Source organism: Choristoneura fumiferana, chromosome 24 (assembly GCF_025370935.1).
Source record: "Choristoneura fumiferana chromosome 24, NRCan_CFum_1, whole genome shotgun sequence".
NCBI lineage: Eukaryota > Metazoa > Arthropoda > Insecta > Lepidoptera > Tortricidae > Choristoneura > Choristoneura fumiferana.
In genome coordinates this window covers 393,438-414,526 of record NC_133495.1, presented here as the reverse complement: position 1 = coordinate 414,526, position 21,089 = coordinate 393,438, and the positions used below count along the sequence as shown (strand labels likewise).

Below are 21,089 nucleotides of genomic sequence, written 5' to 3'. Positions count from 1 at the left end.
CTTATGTTTTTATTGATTAAGTCTAATCAAATTACATTTATAATTAGAAACTACCATGGATACTCAGACATGATGGCATAAACAGATTACTCATGTATTCGTTCATTGATATGCTGCCAATGCGTGCACTTCTTAATTCTTCAAGCTGGGGCCTTCTAGCTCATAAACTAGTCCTATACATAGATTGTTCCACTTACGTCTCATGTCTATGTATCATGGTTAAATAAAGTCGTCTAACTTAAACATGCATTAAGTTTCCATGCTCTTGTTGGCGCGTTGTTTCCTCTTCTTTTTCATGTTCTTCTTTTGTCTGGCCTGCTGGACAATAATGATGCTGAATTCTTTGTGCGGTGCCGTCATTACCTCGGCTTTGCTGGTCTTCATACGGAAGACCAGTGCCTCGTCGAAGGGATCCTGAGGATAAGTTTTAAGGATAGGATAGGCAGTAGGGAACAAACCATCTCTCTAAACCTCAAGAATATGCTCGTATTGAGCACCACACACTCATCAATTCTAACGTCTTTCATCTAGCCCTAGTAAGGTTCCTGATTACTTTTAGTAAGACTGTACAAACCATTTCTTTAATTATGTTCTGCACCATCGTGCTCAAGCGATGGATGGCTGTAGCGTAGTTGGTCGCACCGAGTACATTTACGTTGGTCAATATTGGCAATCCTAAAACAATTAAGTTCCGTTTTTGCATTTATGTCTGCTTCAAACCCATCATCTAAGAATACATTACTGTTATAACCTTCTGTATTCGCCATCACCACTACTTCCACGGACTCATCTTCCATGATGCGATCTATTATGGGATTCACTTCGTTTATGGACGCCGTCTGCAACATCGTATTCTATTAAAGATAGGTATATATTTGCCATTTTTGGGCTGAATCTTGGAAATCGAATTTAATTAACTTCATTACTTAAAAAAAAACTGGTAGTACTTACAAATCGATGGTTAACTCAAAGATGAGGGTTCAAGGGTCAATTGTTGACGTATTGATTTGAAATACGGGATTTTTTCAAAGTGGTGACGAAATGTACCTAAGTTTTATAGTAAATGCAAGTACGGTGAGCAAAAAGTATAATCAACAAAAAACATGGAATATGAAAAAATAATAAAACCAGTAAACTAAGCGTTTTACGAGTATGTATGTAGATAAAGGTACAAATTTCGCTTTCGTGCAGCTGTCGCCGACGAGGAAACAACTAAGTAGCTATAGAGTATTTTCTCGCTAGATAAACTACTATAGATGTAGTCCCGGTGTCAATAAAATAATAGTTAATCCTGGAACACATAAGTACTGCCCGTGAAAACCATGGAGCTCTTACTAAGTAGGTACGACGTGCTATTAGCTACTAGACTACCATTGTACTAGCTCTATTCGCTTCTCTCTAGTCGTCAGCAGTAGGGAAGAGTACTTTTTGTACTTATACCGTTTGAACGAGCCATTCATCTCTGCTTGCTTTCAACAGGTTGGTCAATATCTTCATTGCACTTGCTGTATTATAAAATTTGCAGAATTATAAATTAATCCAATCTATCGACTTTGACAGGAATAACTTGTGGTTTATTGTTATCTAGTGGGTCACGAAATGTGAAGGCAGGATTTTTTTTGTCATTATCATCACCCTATATACGTCCCACTGCTGGGCACAGGCCTCCTCTCAGAACAAGAGGGCCATAGTTCCCACGCGGGCCCAGTGCGGATTGGGAACTTTACACACACCATTGAATTGCTTCGCAGATTTGTGCAGGTTTCCTCACGATGTTTTCCTTCACCGCAAAGCTCGTGGTAAATTTCAAATGTAATTCCGCACATGAATTTCGAAAAACTCAGAGGTGCGAGCCGGGGTTTGAACCCACGACCCTCTGCTTGAGAGGCGATAGGTCAAACCACTAGGCCACCACGGATTTTTTTTGTGATGGACCCAAATTGTACACGATTTAAGTTAACGAGTCTTCCAATGAGGCTGGTATTATTTAACTTGCAATGTATCAAATGTACATGTATCTATGTAGGTATGTGCGGGTCAAATCATGCAAGTTGAATTTGACCCACTACTAGTAGTCGGATTGTCTTGAAATTTGGCATACTTATGTAAATTGCGTGACAATACGTAATAAAATAATGAGGTAGTGATATCCTGGTAGTCCGGCCAGGATCGCCTCCGCAGGACGGAGCTCTTCAACTGTTAATGGCATCGACACGAAATTAGCCATTAATGTACAATGGTTCTAAAATGGGAAACATAATTAAAAAAATTGCTGCATCAGACATCGAATGAGTAGGTAACCGTGTCAACGAATTTAATATTGATTTGCAGACTCTTCAAGCATTTCAGTTGATAGAAATAATTACCTAACCTATGAACCCTTTTTTGCTTTGGTAAATTGTATCTCTCCGCTTATATAACGTCCCACTGCAGAGCACAGGCTTCCTCTCAGAATGAGAGGGCTTAGACCATAGTTCCACTCGTGCCCAGTACGGACGAACTTCACACAAACCTTTATGTTTCTTCAAAGGTGTGTGCAGGTTTCGTCACGTTATTTTCACTGTTTCGAAAAACTCAGAGGTGCACTCCTCTGCTTGAGAGGCAATAAATAGGTCAAACCACTAGGCCACCACGGCTTGTAGATTGTAAGCGATATTATAGTGGTTAGTGGTGGTAGTGGTGGTTAGTGGTTAGAGAACCTGACTACGAAGCTTGAGGTCCCGGGTTCGATTCCCGTGTCGGGGCAAATATTTGTACGAAAAATACGAATGTTTGTTCTCGGGTCTTGGGTGTTTAATATGTATTTATTAAGTATGTATATCTATCTAATATAATTATATTTATCCGTTGCTTAGTACCCATAACATAAGCTTGCTTTGCTAAGCTAATAATATTTATTTCTTTTATTTATTTATTAATTTATTGTTTTAAAAACACATACAGTCGTACATTAATGAGTATACAGGTAAACCAAAAACAATATAAAGACCTTGAGGTTCATAAATATTCATAGGTACTAAAAGTTATTTAAAACTAATGCGAGTACTTAAATAAATTAAAAATCAACAAAACTAGCTATGTTATTACGAGTATAATATACATTTTGTATTTTTTTATTACAACGAAATGTTCCTTTGGGATTTTGCCATAACCACATAGAAATGCATTTTTATATATCTGACATTACAAAAAATGTATTTTGTAATTTTGCATAGTTTGATATTTTTGAGCGTTTTGTTGTATTTTGTTAGTTACGTTTTTTAACTATTTATTAATTCTTGTTAGGTACCTACGTTATTGACCTTTTATTTAAATGTCCAAATACGAAGAATATAAAATGAAATCCCTACAAGGCGATCTACCGGAGGTAAATTTTTCTATATTTTGATAAGAAACTGTACAAAATTTCATCTTCCTATTTAGATCCTAGGGCTAGAGCTGGCGGCATTGCTGAGTCAAGCGATTAATGACTTTTTAGGATTCAGTACCTGAAAGGGAAAACAGAACCCTTGTGGGATCACTTTATTGTCCGTTTGAGTGTCAGTTTTTCAAGATCCCTTTTTCTCAGAGACACGTGGAGGTATAAAGCTGAAATGAATATCAAATATTTACTTCATCTACTCTCATCTACTCTTGACAAAAATAACCCTTCTTCCGGCTGTCGGGTAACAAAAGAACACGTTACCTAATCTCAATAAATACGAAACACTGGCCCGTAACTTGGTTGGTGTTGGACAAAATCGCTCTGTGTGATTTCATAATAAAGTTCTTTTGCGAAAGCGAAATAAATTAGCTTTTAGTTATGTTATTTTTTGCTAAAAAAACCAATACTTACTTATATCTTAAGTTCAGACACAGAATAACTTATAGTACTACCGTACTATTTAGTGGTTCAGATCCCAATTACTTAGAAATAGAAATATTTTATTCGCTTCTCGCACATTGCATAAAACATAATAAAATTACATTAAAAAATAAATAAAACAATAGCAATACTTAATTAATGGCTGTTTCAGGTATTTACAAAGGAAACAATAGACACCATTTGTCGCATCGATGAAATCCACCATGTTCTTGGCGTGCTCTATTTAGAGAATAGTTAGTTCTTTGCATTAAATTTAAGTACCTTGATATAATCCAGAATACGGAAATTCGTCGAAGAACTAAAGTCACCGACAAAGCTGGAAAATTATGCAAGTTGAAGTGGCAATGAGCGGGCCACATCGCTCGAGGAATAGATAACCGTTGGGGGAGAAAAGTCCTCGAGTGGCGACCACGAACCGGAAGACGAAGCGTTGGCAGGCCTCCCACCAGGTGGATTGACGACAACGTGAGAGTAGCGGAAAACCGGTGGCTGCAAGTGGCGAGTTGTCGTTCATTGTGGCGTTCTAAGGGAGGAGGGAGCGTTTGTTCAGGAGTGGACGTCTTCCGGCTGATGATGATGATGATGATTATATGTATGGTCGACCAAGAAAGTGCTTTACCAATTTTAATTACAGTTCCTACTTCAGATATAAAACAATAGGGCTGATCGTCATATTGACTTGTGAGTGGAATATAGGCTCTGACTTTTTAAGCGCTACAAATGACATTAAACATTAGGGTGGAAACCAATTTCTTGGTCGACTATACCTACTATGTGATCAAGAGATAGAAAGTTGTTATGCACAATTCTGTTATGCGAATTCATATTAGGACAATTAATGCTATGCGAAATAAAAGGGGCACCCGAGCTTTTTCGCTCGTGCTGCTCGGTGAAGATCGTAAATTTATCTGGGTATGAGTGAAAAACCCCGCCCAGCCACAAGTATGCGAACTTGCCCTTTACGCTTTTTTTTACATAAAACTGACCCGTGATCGACCCCTACCTCACCTGATGAAAAATGCAGATGAGGCCAAAGGTGTACCTAAGTATATCTAGCAGCTGGTTCAGTAATAAATAGCTTAGATTAGATTAGACTATCTACGTTTATCTGGCTTTAAAAATTATCCTTTCTTCAATTCAATTTATTTATGAAAGTGGAAAAGAATACCCGAATGATAACATTTTACAGTTACTTAATTAGGATAAAAGCTGTCATGACGACAATCATCAGAAAGTAGCTTCCGTCTACTATGTTACGATTTAGGCTGGCTTTAAGTTTTTACACAGCTTACTTTTGTTTTAATTAGTTAGCTGCCTATCATAGTCTATCAAACCTATCAAGGTCAAATCTTGCTAACCTCCTACTCCTAAGCCCCAATGGCGTGCAGCACTAGTGCTGCCTACCTACCCTCTGTTGCGAGAAGACGGCGCGCTGCTGCAGGCGCAAACTACCAACTGGTAGTTTAGGCTATAGGGTAGGCAACTGCCTGCCCTGGAATTGAGCCACTGCACGCTTTAGTAAAGACATACGAAACTTTAAAACATCGTGAGTTTACGCGTTGTTGAGAGTAAACGAATGTTCCAGGCCTGATCAAGCTAAGCACAGTTCCTGAGAGCGTGTCAGCAGCACTGGTCACCAAGCTGCCGGTGTTCACTGACGTCATCCGCAACGCCATCAGTGAGATAGTAAGTGAAAATGATGGTGGGACTGTCTGAATATTCCAGGCCAATTCAGGATAACCAGGCTATACTTACCGTGCGTTGCGTATTATGCGGGTATTTATTTGGGCCAAGTGTCTCTTTCAACAACAGACAAGACGAAGAAATCGAAAGACGCGTCGAAAATACTTGGAAGAGCTGCTGGTCAATAAAACATCTTGTAGCTGTTGCGTACTTACCTATATCAAAGATTTTTTTTATTCTAGGATGTCCTAGATGAGCTGATAGCGTACCGGATAGAAACAAAGTCCGTCGAGATAGTGGTAGCACCGGCGGACCACTGCATTGCGTGCGTCGTCTACAGGTCCCGCAGGAAACGGAAGCACAAAAAACAGTAGTCACAGAAATGACCATGGTCTTCAGCCACCGGCTTACTTAGTTTCCATCGAAGAATTAAACTAGACCAGTTAAGTAGTTCCCTATCCCGTGAAAGCTTCGAGAAATCCCTTAGCGCACCTCTATGATCTTCAAGGAACATTAGGTTTGCAACACTAATGCCTTTGACAGCAGCATCATGGTATATCATGTTTAATCATTTTTTTTTAAAGACTCGATTAGTTTCAAAGCGGTCATCGTTCATCCAATATTACTTCTCATATTTCGTTTTCTTGAATTGTGTACCGTATAACGTCAAAACCCACTGATGGACACTGGCAAAATTGTCCTCCGATGGACAAAGCCGTATTTTTATAAAACTACCATACTTAGTTAAGTTCCTAAACTGGGTTTGTAGTATGCTTTACACTTGAAATGGACATACACAATGCCATTTAATAGAGTAGACAGCGAAAAACATTTAGAAAATAGAAATTGGCTCATTGGAGCACTTATGTAAGCGACAAGAAATCAAATCTTTAACTCCAGTAGTCAGTCACATCACTTTGTACACCTACCTAGATATAGATGCTGTGTAATAATAATAATGCAATAAAATTATATATTATTTAATCGGAGTTTGAGTTTTCATTCCATTTTTTAATGGAAGCCTATTTGTGGATGGTTTTTTATTATTGTTTAAAAATTGAAATTATGGTTCCGGTTTTCGAAAGGATAAAGCAACCTTTAAGGTGCCCATGGGCCCGGGGTGGGGGTGTAAGGGGGTGCACTTGCACCCCCCTGGCGTAAAAAGAAAATAAATATAGAACTAAACTAAGATACAGAATGGAACCTTTAAAATTACAATTTTATATGCACCTCCCTATTATGCAGATGCAAGATGCAATGCACCCTTTTGAGAATAATCCTACCGGCGCCCACGAAGGTGCCTATATGTCTGTCTGTCTGTTTGAAGACATTAGATTGAAATTAATATTAAATTTGGCATGAAGTAAGCTAAGCCCTCGTTTTCCCCCTCTTATATAAAAAAACCAGCCAAGAGCGTGACGGACACGCCGAAGATAGGGTTCCGTAGCCACCGTCATCACGGGACTACCTCTCACCGCCGAGCACTCGAGGGAGGTATACACATGAGACAGACTACAGGGTTAGTCGAGAAAAAATAAATCGCCCCACTTTACGTCTAAGGGAGGTACCCTAAACAATTTTTTCAGTTTATTATATTTTACCACTTTGTCGGCGTGACTAATATGTGGTTCTAGTACTAACGGTCTCTGAGCTTAGCCGCGGACAGGCAGACGGACAGGCATGGTGAAACTATAAGGGTTCCTGTTGACTACGGAACCCTAAAAATGGGATTGGATTGATTGATACCAAAAAAATCTCGTTGACTGTACCATACGCGCTAGAGTGAGGTGAGCACAGTTAAGTATTTCATAATAGGCTTGAGATTTGTTTACAACCATATAGACCGTAATAATAATAGACCATATTATTGTTAAAGTTTTCCTTATAATGGCGTACCTAGTTCTACGTATAAATAACAATAGGTATTTATTTTAGTTTTTATATCAAAATAATCCTATTGCACTAGAGGGATTCATTCATTCGTGTTTTAAATACGGAGTCATTGTGTCGCGTTAGGCAGAGTGCAGTAAAACGCTATTTTAAGCCGCCAGCAACACCTGTAATTCCCGTCGTGTTGCGTGTGTCCGTGGGTGGCAGTGATCCCTGATTTACGTTGATTGCAAGTCGGTAAAACTAACTCAACTATCTGCTATGATATTCTGGATTAATTTAGAGACACTTTGTATGCTTGTATTGTTCGACTCCATATTTGAACTGGTTTTCCTTATAAGTAAGCAAACACTTGAAGAAACTCGAACTGAGCCAACAGTCTTGACAAACATTACTTAGGTGAAGAAACTCGTTAGCCAACAGTCTCGACAGTGTTAGCATCTTATACATGTACGCTAAGTAATCTTGCAGTTTCTCCACTTGGTGACAAATAACGATAAATTATCATGAAAAAAATTAAGTAAATTGCTGTTCGTCAATTACTCATTAAATTACAATTTCTACAATGAGTATATATTTAAATGACCTGTAATTTTAGAATCTTATTGTACGAGTAATTTGACTCTATTCTACTTTTTTTGTATACATTTGACTCTCCTTTGCGAATTTCTTATAATTACCTGACATGTGTTTATGTTTATTGCTGTATTTTTTTCAGAAGGTAATGATAAATGTATAAGTATATACCTAATAAATTAAGATTTTAGAGCAGTCTCTTGTGGACCTGTTTTTTGTTAGTGTTGGAAGATATTGAGTACAATGTTCCGTTTCAAACTGGTCGAGTTGGGGGTGTTGCTGGCTTTGGTGGTGATGATTGTGTTTGTGTTGCCAGGGTGTCTACCCATTTCAGGTGAGTACAAATTTATATGGTATATTATTATTAAATATAATGACCCGGATAACTCACGTCTTAAATCGAGTTTAGCTCGACATGTTTCGGGCTAATCCGTAGCCCTTCGTCTTCGGAGCACCGAAACATGTCGAGCTAAACTCGATTTAAGACGTGAGTTATCCGGGTCATTATATTTAATATGAGTGAGTCTCACGGTAGTTTCATGTTGGTATATAATTTTTTAATTTAGAATAGTTGAAAACCCTTTATATTATCATTTCAAAGTTCAATATCTCAAAAGCGGCTGAAGCGATTATCAAACATAGCTCAGAAGTACTGCAAGTAAACTCGCTTTCGAAATCGATCCATCCGTTTTTGAGCTACGACGCCACTGACAAACAGATAGAGAGACATTGGTGCCAAACTTATAATAGGTATCTACCCCTCTTTTTCGTCGAGGGTTAAAATCGGAAACAATTCTTTTCGTTTGTCCATCTGTACGCGGCTTGGCTCAATTAGTATGGAAGGCATATATCGACCGCTTACTTTCTCAAATTTGTATCTACCCGAATTGTGTATAAAAAATCAACACTCTATCATTTATACAACATAAAGATGATTTTAAAGCAATTTAATATGGCCAGATACGACGTTGAAAAAGTAAGCGGTCGATAATTTGAAACGAACCTTGAATTGAAAGCCCCTGGTCACAGTCACCTGGCAGCAGATATATTATCTAAATTTAACGATAAGGTCAATGTATGCTGGTCTAGTCCCCAGAATATAAAAACCGGCCAAGAGCGTGTCGGACACGCCCGAAATAGGGTTCCGTAGCCATTACAAAAAAAAATAAGTATTATTTTTCTAAGGATTTCGTATTTTATACGGAATCTTCCAAGTTTAGGTATATTTTATATCTTAGGCTGCTATTTACTCTTAGGGGCTGTTTCACCATCCATTGATTAGTGTTAACTGACGGTTAAATGTGATGCCGTCTCTATTTGTTTTGTTCGAATAGACGGAGACGGCATCACATTTAACCGTCGGTTAACACTAATCAATGGATGGTGAAACAGCCCCTTAAACTACTAATAATTCTCAAGCAAACTTAGGCGTTATAGTTTTCCTTGAAAGTTTGATATACTTACTACGATCATGAATTTAAAAAAAAAACAGATTTTAGAGGGGGGAGGGGGGCTCAATTTTAATGAAAATTTGCAACAAATCACTGAATTGAAAAATTGTCTTAGCAAACCCCTAATGGTTTTAAAAGAACTATCCAAAACGATACCCAAACTATAGGGTGCGATGAGAAAAAAAAATCACCAACACTTTACGTCAAAATTTTTATTGTACCATTTTGTCGGCATAGTTTACATTTATATCCGTGCAAAATTACAGCTTTCTAGCATTGATAGTCCCTGAGCAAAGCCGCGGACGGACATACAAACAGACAGACAAACAGAAAGACATGGCGAAACTATAAGACTTCCGTTTTTGCCATTTTGGCTCCGGAACCCTAAAAACGAAATTTGTCTAGATGCAGCCGAGGAACCTCCGTCCGTGCTCGTGGTGACCCTCTCCAGCATGCACCGCATGTGGCCCCCGAGACCCATAGACTTCACAGACAAACGCTACAGCTTCGGTTATGGCCACGGATATGTAACCACAATCGATTTTAACTATCAAAATAGGTAAGCCGTGAAATTACGCTAAGCATGACAATTAATGCGAATTAATTCGTTGAGTTCGAGTTGTGATTTCGCTAAGTATGACTATTAAATTGCGAATTAATTCGTTGAGTTCGTTAATTGTTGTGATTTGAAAATAAGGTGCGGACAAAATAGGTCGGCGGTCCGGACCCGGACTGCGGTCCGCCATTTGGTGATCTCTGTCCCACTAATATTATAAGTAAGTATATGCGGAATTTGTAAGTCTGTTTCTTTGTTACTTTATCATGTCTAAATCACCGGCCTGTTTTAATAAAATAATTTCTTTGCTCACCCGCGACAAAGGGCGGGAGTCGCGGGGGAGCAAAGAATTCTTTTAGTTCATAATGCGTTAAGAACGAGAAAAAATTGTTTTGGATTGAGAACAGGTCCACACAATAAGTCAGCGGTCCGGATCCGGACTGGGGTCCATTTAGAATAGAAAAGAAATATTTACTCGCACTCTAAATGTCTATTCTATTTCAGGTCGTTTTGCTACGTGCAGCCCACCGTACTCTCCAGGCTATCGGCCTTCAGGTGCGCATCGGCGGACAACTTTTCCCAGCGCTGGGACCTCCCAAACCCTACGCTGTTCCCGTCGCAATTTTGTGAGAAACTCTTCATTTTAGTTTAACTTAAGGGAGAGTCTTGTCGTGAGGAAACCTGCACCCACCGGCGAAAAAATGTAATGCTGTTTTTTTTGCAAGTGAGTCTCCTGATGGTAAGAGATCACCACCGCCCAAAAATATCTGCAACACCAGGGGTATTGCAGATGCGTTGCCAACCTAGAGGCCTAAGATGGGATACCTCAAGTAAGTAATTTCACCGGCTGTCTTACTCTCCACGCCGAAACACAACAGTGCAAGCACTGCTGCTTCACGGCAGGATTAGCGAGCAAGATGGTGGTAGCAATCCGGGCGGACCTTGCACAAGGTCCTACAACCTGCAAAAGTGTGAAGTTTCCAATCCGTACTAACCCGCGTGGGAACTACGATCCAAGCTCTCTCATTCTGAGAGGAAGCCTGCGTCCTGCAGTGAGACGTACAGTCAAGGAAACTGAATCACGTACCATCAGCCAAATAATTGGACTATCAATTTTTAATCAAGTTCCTATCAAATGAATACGCTATAGTCGAACTTTCAAGTTGACAGACCGTCTATTGATTGGCATTATTGTTTTGTAACATGCAAACGATTATCAACTTTCGGGGTGGTAGACCACATATTAGGCTGATGTTACCTACCAGGGTGGAACCTTTGTGCTAATAATGTCATGTTGACATCCCATACATCACCTTGATCACCACAGAAACCATAGAGAAATTGGTTATGAAAAGGTTCCACCCTGGCAAGTGATTCAGTTTCCTTGATCGTACGCAAGTCGAGATGAGATAATGAATTCTTCCGCGTTATTTCGCGTGTCAAGAAACCCTAATTGAACTCTTTATTACTGGCTGCTTCCAGCGATAACTTCGATCGCGTACGACTGGGCTTCTGGTGCCTGGTACTTCGCTGATAAGCAGCAGCGCTGTCTGTACGCCTGCGACGGCTCTCTACAGCACTGCCGCATGCTGCACCGGGACGTGGAGGACCCACAAGGGCTCGCCGTGGACCCTACCCCGCCTGCAAAACAGGGTCAAGCGGCTGGGTATGTTCGTAATAAGCGCGTCATTAAACTTATATTTTCACTCCTTCCTGCTACAATGTAATACAATACAATACCACACCTAAGTACGTCTATTGTATGTATGTATGTACACCAGAAATAGTAAGCTATACTCAGGAGAGCTACACAGAGAGAAAATTATAACGTAAGCAGGTGGCCTTATCGCTTAAGGTAATATAAATGCGGAAGTTTGCGAGTGCTTTCGTATTTGTTTGTTACTGTTTCTCGCTAAAACAAACAAACAAATGTAGAGAGCATACAGTAGGTATGTCAAATAACATACCCGTAATGTTACTTTTTATCCCGTTGTTCATGCGAGATAGACATAAAATCCTGGAATTTCAATTCGATGCCAGTTCTAATGGTTTACGCGAGCAAAGCCACAGGTCAAAGGTTGTATGGAAAATTATGACCAGTTATTTTCATTCGTCAATATATCCAAGCAAGCACTTATGAATGTCGAAGATTCTACTATCTTTCCGGTAAAAACCTCAGGGAAGAAATCGGCAACTCAACAAGGTATTTTTTTTTTACTTTAAAATTACTTACATTCAAAGTAGGTAATTAAAATAATAATAAAATAACATAGTAGGTACGCTATTTGGAGCCTGGGATGCTGAATGAATGATGAATGCGAATCGGATAACTTTCTGAAAGCTCGAAGGAACCTGGCGCTTTACTACGAAGTGCAAAATTCGAATTTCGTGTCTTGCCGTCCCGCTGAAGCTTATATTATTTAAAACGAGAGTGAAAGGGACGGTATGGTACGAACTTCGATTTTCGAATTTCGTGCTAGCTTCTCTGCACGTAAGCATCATTAACTATAATTTTAACCTAACAGGTTCGTTTTCTGGTCCCAAAACAACACTTCTCCATCGCGCCTGGTCCGCAGTGACTTAGCAGGCAACGAAGTCAACGGTCTACTTCCGAAGGCTTGCTCTGAAGCCTGTCATCCTAAAGCCCTGACGCTGGACATTGTCAACAAACTGATATTCTGGGTAGATGGAGAGGAGGATACCATTGAGCAAAGCAATTACGATGGCACTGGACAGACCACAGTGTACAAGATTGAAGAAGTAAGTTCACTCATTGATTTGATTTCTACATTAAGTATGTTACAAGATAAATACTTATACCTACCTATAATAACGTCGTATTCTTCTAACTACATAATAAATTTGATCGGGAATAGGTAAAAACCCTTAATTCAGGTTTTGGTCGTTGAGGAGAAGGATATTTTTGCCTATGCACGATCTCGAATATATAGATTAACGGAGTCGGAATTAAACGTCCACATCTCTTCCTTCCTATGATACAGTTTTTTAAGATACATATCTAATACATAAAGTTAGCAATAAGGACTTTATTTCCGTGCAGGCATACAACAGGAACATCAGAGTATTCTCCTGGTTCAATTCCACGCTGTACTTGCCTGGGTATCGCGGCATATTTATGACACCACTCAAAGGGAATGAAACTTATACCACCGTTGAGGGGTTTCCTTCTACAGCAGTAGTCTACCACGGACGCCGACAACCTCGAGGTAAAATATCATGATCAATTGCTCATTTATGGTGTATGCCAATCATGATCATGGTCCTGGCAAGTTATGTTCATCTACACAGAGACAGTAACATAGACGTGCCAGGGTAGGCACTGACAGTTTGCGCATGCAGCAGCAGGCCACCCTCCAGCAGAAGGGAGGCAGCGCTAAATCAAATCGGTAACTTACGGGAAAACATACGGGACACGGGAACAGGCAGTTGAAACGCTCCTAAGCCTACATGGCTAAATAAAGTAATGACTATATTCTTTGCTATAGTGTGGCATCCTTGTGCGGATTATAACGGAGGTTGCGAGCATATTTGCGTGACGGCGTACAACGGAGGCACGCCAGTGGCACGCTGCCTGTGCCAGCACGGGTTCCAACTTGACGCGGCCCAGCACGGAGTTTGTACGCGTGAGTATTTATAAGAACATTTTCATCCATCACCTGAGGCCTTTTCTTCTTTTTTTTCTGGGGTTTTGGGTGCGTCCCAACAGGCGCACAACAGGCCTCTCAGATTGAGAAGGATAGGGGTGTATGATACATCCCGGGCCCATGGGTGTACCCAGGTTCTGAGCCAGAGGAGGGCAAATCAAATTTTATAAGCACCTAGTCAAAATCCACGTATTAAATATACTGTATTGAAAATAAGAACTTTTATCGACAACAGTAGATAGTTAGCCACTCACATGCTTTTGGCAACTCTAGTCAAAAGTCAAAGCATGTGAGTGGTTAGTAGGGAGGTAAACAAAATCCAGGGGGGGGGCAGCTGCCCCTCTTTGCCCCCCCTGGGTACGCCCATGTCCCGGGCTCAGTGAAAATTAGGAACATCAAGCACACTATGGCTTTGCTGATTTTTCGCAGCCAATATGCTCATCATTAGTGGTTGGAAAAGTTTGTATCTGCGTCTAGACATATGACCCAGAAGCATCGTTTCTTTTTTTTTGGAAAAGCATACATGGCATCATACTGTCCTCAAATCATATAGTGTCCTTAATTTACCCATTCTCAGCATGCATGCTTAGTTACCTCGGTGAAAAAAAAAATTCAAAACGTCTTAAAATAATTTTAATTTTAACTGGCTACGTCTTCATAATTTTAACTGGCTGGTTATGGCTTCATAATTTTAACTGGCTGGCTACGTCTTCATAATTTTAACTGGCTGGCTACGTCTTCATAATTTTCACTGGTTCCGTCTTCATAATTTTAACTGGCTACGTCTTCATAATTTTAACTGGTTCCGTCTTCATAATTTTAACTGGCTACGTTTTCATAATTTTAACATAATTTTAACTGAAAAGTTTAAACAAAACGTGTCTAATACTTATAATTTCTCAAGATACCAGCCTATAATCGCAGGTATACAGCTACGAACCTTTATGCTGGTCTCCCGCGGCAACCCCCCTCTGGTGGAGGTCCGGGCGCCCCCGTCTATCGAGATGGTCGCCGCTCCGGCCACCGGCCATAAACCTACGGTCGCTGATATCGACATGGAGACGGAGTACATATACTTCTTCGACTTGTAAGTGTTTATGAGTTATGTTTTTGATAAAAAAAAATATTTTTTAATACCAGATTTTTTTCCTGACTGTACTTGAAAAATCTTGCAAGATGAATTTGTTCTACTTCTAATAGTCGGATTGACTTGAAATTTGGCATACTTATGTAAACCTGGTGACAATACCATAATCTGGTAGTGATATCTTGGTGGTCCAGCCAGGATCATTTCCGCAGGACGGAACTCCTTAACGGTTATAGCATCGACTTGACATTGGTACAGAAACGTAGTTTACATGACAATGCATACAGTCAACATAAAGTACAGTCAGCAAAAAAGCTAGTATAAAAATATACATTTTTTTAACAAACTTATTTATTTTTTCTTTACAGAAATCAAATCATGCGGCAGAAACTGGATGGAACTGGGAGGGAAGTGTTCATCAAAGACCGTCTGTACGAGTGCTACGGGCTGGCGATTGACTGGATGGGTAAGGTTCTTCAGAGTCCGCTCTAACCTCCTGAGTCCTATCTTTTCTAACAGACGTAGTACTTAGGCCTAAACGTGGTTCACCAGGTTTGTTATTTTGGATATTATTAAAAAAAATCTTGAAATTATTTATTCAATGACCGACGACGACGACCAGATGGCCTAGTGGTTAGAGAACCTGACTACGAAGCTTGAGGTCCCGGGTTCGATTCCCGTAACGTGTCGGGGCAGATATTTGTATGAAAAATACGAATGTTTGTTCTCTGGTCTTGGGTGTTTACTCGTAATATGTATTTAATGTTTTATGTATCTATCTATATAATTATATTTATCCGTTGCTTAGTACCCATAACACAAGCTTTGCTAAGCTTACTTTGGGACTAGGTCAATTGGTGTGAATTGTCCCGTGATATATATTTTTTTAATGAACAATTTATTACGAGTATAAAGTACATTCGCCCGTTATTCTTAGTGTTAATTGGTCCTTTATAAAGTACGCGAGGAGTCACGAGGCTAAGGAAGCGGCGCGGAGCGAAAATATGCAGAATTTACCAATTTAACTTAGTAAGGCTGAGGGGAGAGGATGTGTTGCGAGTGTGTTTTTCATCAACCAATAGAAAAGTTTCATTTACCTCGCCTCGTTCCGCTCACCTGTTTCCACCAGAGATGTGCTGTGCTAGAATAGGTAAATGAAGCGTTTCTATTGGTTTATGAAAAACTCATTCCTCGCAACACATCATCGCACTCTCGCACATCTCTGGTTGAACGGCACAAAGGAACTACGGCAAGTAGTTAACTAGCGGAATCGGATTGAGCAAGATATGGTTTTCACTCATAGTTTGTTCTGGCTCTATTCCTTAGTCCGAGAGTCCGAGGCTCTTTTCCTCACACAATAAAACATCCTGTTAACACACAATCACAGCATTTTCACAGTTTTAATGAATAATTTAAAGTAGGTCGCGCTCGCGGCGGCCGGCATACATTTTGAACCGTATTTTTTTTTTCGACTGGATGGTAAACGAGCAAGTGGGTCTCCTGATAGTAAGAGATCACCACCGCCCATAAACATCTGCAACACCAGGGGTATTGCAGATGCGTGGCCAACCTAGAGGCCTAAGAAGGGATACCTCAAGTGCCAGTAATTTAACCAAATTACGAGTTTACGCTCTATCATATTAAGAGTCCCCTGTAGGTACGCTCGCGTCCCCAATTCCCCATACAAACGAAGTTTCGTTTTAATTTACAGGCAGCACTACGGATCAAAACGCAACTTTGCAACTAAAACGGGAGCAGTCATTACGATGTTTATAATTAGTTTTGGTAATCAAATTTATTTATAAACAAACAAATAATATATACAATAATTAACAGAAATAAATAAAAAAGAACTAAAACTAACTTACTTTTGGTTAAAATAAAATGTAACGAAAAAAAAAACAATAACGAATTTCCATTTCTCATACATAACTTAAAATAAATGTGATTTTATTGTGTTACATTAAATATGAACGTAATTTTTATAGTCGCATAGTTTTATTTTGTTTCAATGTGTTGTTTGTAAACTAGAACGAACGAAACTACTTTTGTATCAAAATGCAATCAGCGGCGAGCGTACTGGCGCCTTTTAACCACTTCAGCGGAAGCCCAACTATAATACTGGCTGGTTTGTAGGTCGCAATCTGTACTGGACGGATGAACGACAGGGTCTGATCTCGGTGGCGCGGCTGTCGGCGCCGGCGCAGCACCGCGAGATCATCCGCCAGGTCTCTTACCATCCCTACAGCATCATACTGGATCCAGAACGCAGGTAACCATAGCGCCGTAACTATATTCTGTTCGCTGACAGTTGACAAGAAAATCAAGAGTTCCTACCTCTAGCTCATTAGGTGTGTACATGCGGCCCGATAATAATATTTACCCATAAAGCCGAGTTTAGACTTGCAGGAAAAATCGTGCAAGTTGCATTACATTGCGGCGCTCGATTGACCACTACACACTCGTTGGTAAAAGTTCAACAGTTGGGACCCATTCAAAATCGTGACCAGCTCTAAAATTCTCATTATAGGTCCCGATTGTTGAACTTTCAAAGTCAAAGTCAAAGTGATTTACTTGTAAACATGTATAACTGATTACAGTGGTGGAAAAATTTGGCATGCAACATTATGTTTTGCCGATAGGCGTACAATAATCAAAGAGAGTTAAGTTACTTAGATGCGTAACCTATCCCACATTAATCAATAAATGTAATTCAGATCTACACAAGTTTAACTCACGAACCCCGTGGTTGCATTTCAGTTACTTTAGGTACCTACTTATATAAATTTCGCTAAATAAACCTCGGAGTAGGTGCCACCAGCCGTCCCGAGCAAGGCCCAACCCAACCATGTCTAATGTCGCTTCTTAATATTGTAGCAAATTATTTTTCAGAATGATGTACTGGTCGGTATGGGCTGGGGTGACCGAGCTCTACGGCGGCATAGAAGCTGCAAATATGGATGGATCCGGGCGAATCAAACTTGTCTCCGAAGACGTGATAAAGCCGAATGGTCTCGTGCTGGACAAGGCGAAGGAAGTTCTTTACTGGTGAGTCAATAGAGCTTGCTGTTCATTTTATAGATGTACTTATTTAAGTGTACTTACCTAGTAAGTAAGGTAAGGCAAGGAGGTCATGTGCCATCCACGAAGACGCGTGATTTTGTCAAAATTAGACATAAATGACATTGTAATAAGAACCACGGCACGCGTCATCGTGAATGACTCTACCTATACCGAGCTACAAAAGATTGAGAAAAAAATCAGTAAGTGCGTTAAGTAAATTTTCAAAGGGCAACGCGATTAAGACCTTTAGTTTTAGGTCTTTATTTGAAGAAGCTCAACCACTAAGTAGATAAAATACTCTGTCCTCCATCGGATTTGGAGAAGGAGCTGATATCGTACGAAAACAATGGCTAACTAGCCGTACAGCAAATACGCCTGTTTTTGGTGATACGTACCTACTGACATTCTGATGTAATTGTCAGGTGCGATACTCAACTAAACAAGATAGAGAGACTTCATCTTGTGAACAAGAAGCGCGCCACCATCCTGACTCAGCGGACCACCAAGGCGCAAACTCCTCTTAAACAACCCTATGGACTGGCTTTCCTTAACGGTAAGTTTCTTAGAAGAACGAAGATCACCGCCTTAGCCAAGCAAATTAACTCGTTGAAGTGGCAACGGACAAGCCACATATAGCACTGAGAACAGATAGCCGTTGGGTTGGGGACGAAACCTTATAGAGGTTCTAGATTCGCCGTAGAAATTGGAAGACTAACATCATCATAATATATCGGACGTCCATGTTGGACATAGGCCTCCTCCATAGACATCCAGTAGTTGTTTCGGATGGACGCGGCTTCATCCACTGTGAATCCCAGGCCTTAACCAAATCATCTGTCCATTGGTGGGCGTCCTACATACATAATCTGTTATATACTAATGTGTTGGCTTATGTGGAAGTGTAGGAAGGCAGGTTACCTGAACTAAAACAAGCACACATCTTGCAAGTGTGATAGCGGAGGGACAAGATGAAAGGCTGCAGTCCATTAACCTGATCTATTAGCATTAGTCTATTTCTGGTGTACAATAAAGAGTACCAGAGATAACAAAATTCAAGCAATTAATTGTCGTTTTGCAGATGACTTGCTGTGGAGCGAGCAAGGTTCCGGGCTGTTGCGGCGGATGACTGTTGACGGAAACATCTCGTTGGTGGACTCGATGACGCCGCCTTTGTATGACATCAGGGTAGTGACGAAGAGCGCGCGTGTTGGTCAGTATTTTTGTGAAGAAGACATGGAATATTGATCACAAGTTACATAGAGAACACACACTTTTTCGCGTGTAATTTCTTGTTACACCAGGCCCCTTCTTCTCAATATGCACTCTGACATGACTCCAATATTTGGGGCCCATCAACTTCATAGCTTGAACTCATAAAGTCGATGTAGGGGGCCCTTTGTCAAAAAGGACCCAAATACCCCAACAGGTTAAAGACGGCTCTATGTTTTGCATCCTTTTTCGTGGTATTTAATCCTCTTGCCACAGAGCAGTTCGCCTCTCAAAAACCGCCATTTAAATTAGCTTTTGGCGCCTTATCCAGGCACCTAATCTCACCACATCTATCGACGCGCAATTGCAATGTGTGCAAAAAATAGTCAAAGCTAGAGCCGATTAACGTCATTTTTGCTCTTAGTGTTTTGACATAATGTAATAGGTATTTTTGATCGACTAGCCGATTGAACGCCGACATTTGCGGGGAGACCCTAAAGTGACCGCTGTAGGTACTAGCTCCACTGCCACTAAGCTAAACGTACGAGTGCTCGTCACTGTCCCAATTGATGGCATCTTTAATCTTATGTCATTAGCAATAGAGGTGACATCAGGGAGTCGTCTATTGGTCATTAGCGCGTCGAGCACTCGGACATTTACCTTACATGTTATAAATATTAACTTAAGGTCAGGTTACTTAAGTCCCGAAGGGTAACTTTGGCCATTATTCTCGATCCAGATTTTTTATTGCATTGAAATTATAGCACATTGCCAAGTTGCTTTTAGCACCACCCGCGTTTTTACGTTTTTTGTTAAACCCTTCTATATTCCTAAGACAATAATAATAAATAAGGGCCAGTACAGACGGACTGCATTCCAACTGCAACGTAACTGCTTACTGTTGACTGCCCATACATTAGTCATTGCAGTTCTATTGCAGGTGTCTATGGGCGGTGGTGATCTCTTACCATCAGGAGACCCACTTGCTCGTTTGCCATCCAATCGAATAAAAAAAAAAAAAAAAAAAAAAAAAAAAAGTCGGCACAAACTGCACGCTGCCTGCGATTTGAATTATATGGAGAGTCAACAGGTGCAGTACGTTGCAGTTGTAATGCAGTCCCTCTGTACTGGCCCTAATAATAATAATGATAATAATATTATGAGCTAAAGTTATCCTTCATTGGGTCAAAGTGTAGTCTTGTGGTAGTTTTGGGTGGTAATTACTCCTACGATACTTCATGGTCGTCTAGGTCGCAACGCGTGCTCGGACGACAACGGCGGCTGCGCGGAGCTGTGCCTGGCGACGCCGGAAGCCCGCACGTGCGCGTGCGCCGCGGGCCGCGCGCCGCTCGCCAGAGACAATACACGCTGCGGCCACGTGGCCAGCTAAACCATATATGTAGTAAACTATACCTAATGCTGAGCTCAGCAGGTATAAACGCTGCCAGCTGGCAACGTTGCATTTTTGTTAGTTTTTCTCGATTATTCCATAAAAATTGAATGAAAGTAAAAAAAATTGTCTGTTAGAACACTTCTTAATATATAAGTCAATTTGTTTACTCAGCAGGTATAAACGCTCTTAAAGGCAACCTGATAATTTGTCAAACTGATTTCTGACGAGTTGCTATAAGTATAGACTCTATTTACTTTTTAGCGAATGAATCTATTCAAAAATACGCGCAACTTGAAATTTCATCCAAATCCGATGAGCCGTTCGAGCCGTTATAGTGTGAAACTGATGAAGTACTTACTAACATCTCAACTTTTGCATTTATTGTTAGATTTAAACAAAATAGACTAAGTAAGTACTTAATTATCGTTATTGATCAATAAAGATTTTATTTGCATGTAAATGTTTTTTTTTTGCATAATCCAAGTAGGTTATATAAGTATTTTAATAGCTGGCAGATGGCGCTGTCCTTACTTATACCCTAAAACAGAAGAAAACCTCAGAATACTAACCAAGTTAGAATGTAGGTATGTAAGTCGTCATCAATGTACCTATTTATTTTCGTTTAAGTTTAAGTTTAACTATATATCTGTC

General features: G+C 40.2%; 3 protein-coding genes across 7 annotated transcripts; 2 read left to right on the top strand and 1 right to left on the bottom strand.

Annotated features, from left to right (window-relative positions):
• Positions 1–2: 2 nt before the first annotated feature.
• On the bottom strand, positions 3–3,570 carry LOC141441861 (dynein light chain roadblock-type 1-like). Of its 3 annotated transcripts, none has more exons than XM_074106756.1 (4): positions 3,489–3,570; positions 752–839; positions 575–675; positions 3–414 (listed from the first exon to the last, which is right to left on the bottom strand). In XM_074106756.1, exons 2-4 carry the CDS (start codon positions 795–797, stop codon positions 250–252), a joined length of 312 nt encoding a protein of 103 aa, XP_073962857.1. In that variant the 5' UTR covers positions 798–839; positions 3,489–3,570; the 3' UTR covers positions 3–249. The 3 variants fall into 3 exon arrangements, with proteins under 3 accessions (XP_073962857.1, XP_073962856.1, XP_073962855.1); XM_074106755.1 differs by lacking the exon at positions 3,489–3,570 and adding an exon at positions 952–1,027; XM_074106754.1 differs by lacking the exon at positions 3,489–3,570 and adding an exon at positions 1,441–1,555 and having other exon boundaries at positions 4–414.
• On the top strand, positions 1,221–6,529 carry LOC141441862 (uncharacterized). 2 transcript variants are annotated; one of them, XM_074106757.1, is made up of 4 exons: positions 3,173–3,367; positions 4,017–4,098; positions 5,451–5,551; positions 5,791–6,529. In XM_074106757.1, exons 1-4 carry the CDS (start codon positions 3,314–3,316, stop codon positions 5,920–5,922), a joined length of 369 nt encoding a protein of 122 aa, XP_073962858.1. In that variant the 5' UTR covers positions 3,173–3,313; the 3' UTR covers positions 5,923–6,529. The 2 variants fall into 2 exon arrangements, with proteins under 2 accessions (XP_073962859.1, XP_073962858.1); XM_074106758.1 differs by lacking the exons at positions 3,173–3,367; positions 4,017–4,098 and adding an exon at positions 1,221–1,338.
• Positions 6,530–8,168: 1,639 nt separating this feature from the next.
• On the top strand, positions 8,169–20,892 carry LOC141442020 (low-density lipoprotein receptor-related protein 1-like). Of its 2 annotated transcripts, none has more exons than XM_074106936.1 (14): positions 8,169–8,348; positions 9,877–10,024; positions 10,526–10,647; positions 11,504–11,687; positions 12,547–12,781; positions 13,083–13,248; positions 13,528–13,665; positions 14,611–14,773; positions 15,142–15,239; positions 16,910–17,045; positions 17,666–17,821; positions 18,259–18,389; positions 18,915–19,046; positions 20,296–20,892. In XM_074106936.1, the coding sequence occupies exons 1-14, from the start codon at positions 8,258–8,260 to the stop codon at positions 20,433–20,435; spliced, it is 2,040 nt and encodes a 679-aa protein (XP_073963037.1). In that variant the 5' UTR covers positions 8,169–8,257; the 3' UTR covers positions 20,436–20,892. The 2 variants fall into 2 exon arrangements, with proteins under 2 accessions (XP_073963037.1, XP_073963036.1); XM_074106935.1 differs by having other exon boundaries at positions 9,871–10,024.
• The last annotated feature ends 197 nt before the right edge of the window (positions 20,893–21,089 follow it).

What these genes read in the sequence shown, in the direction of transcription:
- LOC141441861 (XM_074106754.1), bottom strand. Translation starts at nt 1,497, where the DNA reads ATGAAGATATTGACCAACCTGTTGAAAGCAAGCAGAGATGAATGGCTC. An exon ending in ATGAATGGCTCGTTCAAACG is followed by an intron (nt 840 to 1,440) that starts GTATAAGTACAA and finishes ACGATGTTGCAG; the next exon opens with ACGGCGTCCATAAACGAAGT. An exon ending in AGAACATAATTAAAGAAATG is followed by an intron (nt 415 to 574) that starts GTTTGTACAGTC and finishes ACTTATCCTCAG; the next exon opens with GATCCCTTCGACGAGGCACT.
- LOC141441862 (XM_074106757.1), top strand. Translation starts at nt 3,314, where the DNA reads ATGTCCAAATACGAAGAATATAAAATGAAATCCCTACAAGGCGATCTA. An exon ending in CGTGCTCTATTTAGAGAATA is followed by an intron (nt 4,099 to 5,450) that starts GTTAGTTCTTTG and finishes CGAATGTTCCAG; the next exon opens with GCCTGATCAAGCTAAGCACA. An exon ending in GCAACGCCATCAGTGAGATA is followed by an intron (nt 5,552 to 5,790) that starts GTAAGTGAAAAT and finishes TTTTTATTCTAG; the next exon opens with GATGTCCTAGATGAGCTGAT.
- LOC141442020 (XM_074106935.1), top strand. Translation starts at nt 8,258, where the DNA reads ATGTTCCGTTTCAAACTGGTCGAGTTGGGGGTGTTGCTGGCTTTGGTG. An exon ending in GCTGTTCCCGTCGCAATTTT is followed by an intron (nt 10,648 to 11,503) that starts GTGAGAAACTCT and finishes GGCTGCTTCCAG; the next exon opens with CGATAACTTCGATCGCGTAC. An exon ending in GCGAAGGAAGTTCTTTACTG is followed by an intron (nt 17,822 to 18,258) that starts GTGAGTCAATAG and finishes TGTAATTGTCAG; the next exon opens with GTGCGATACTCAACTAAACA.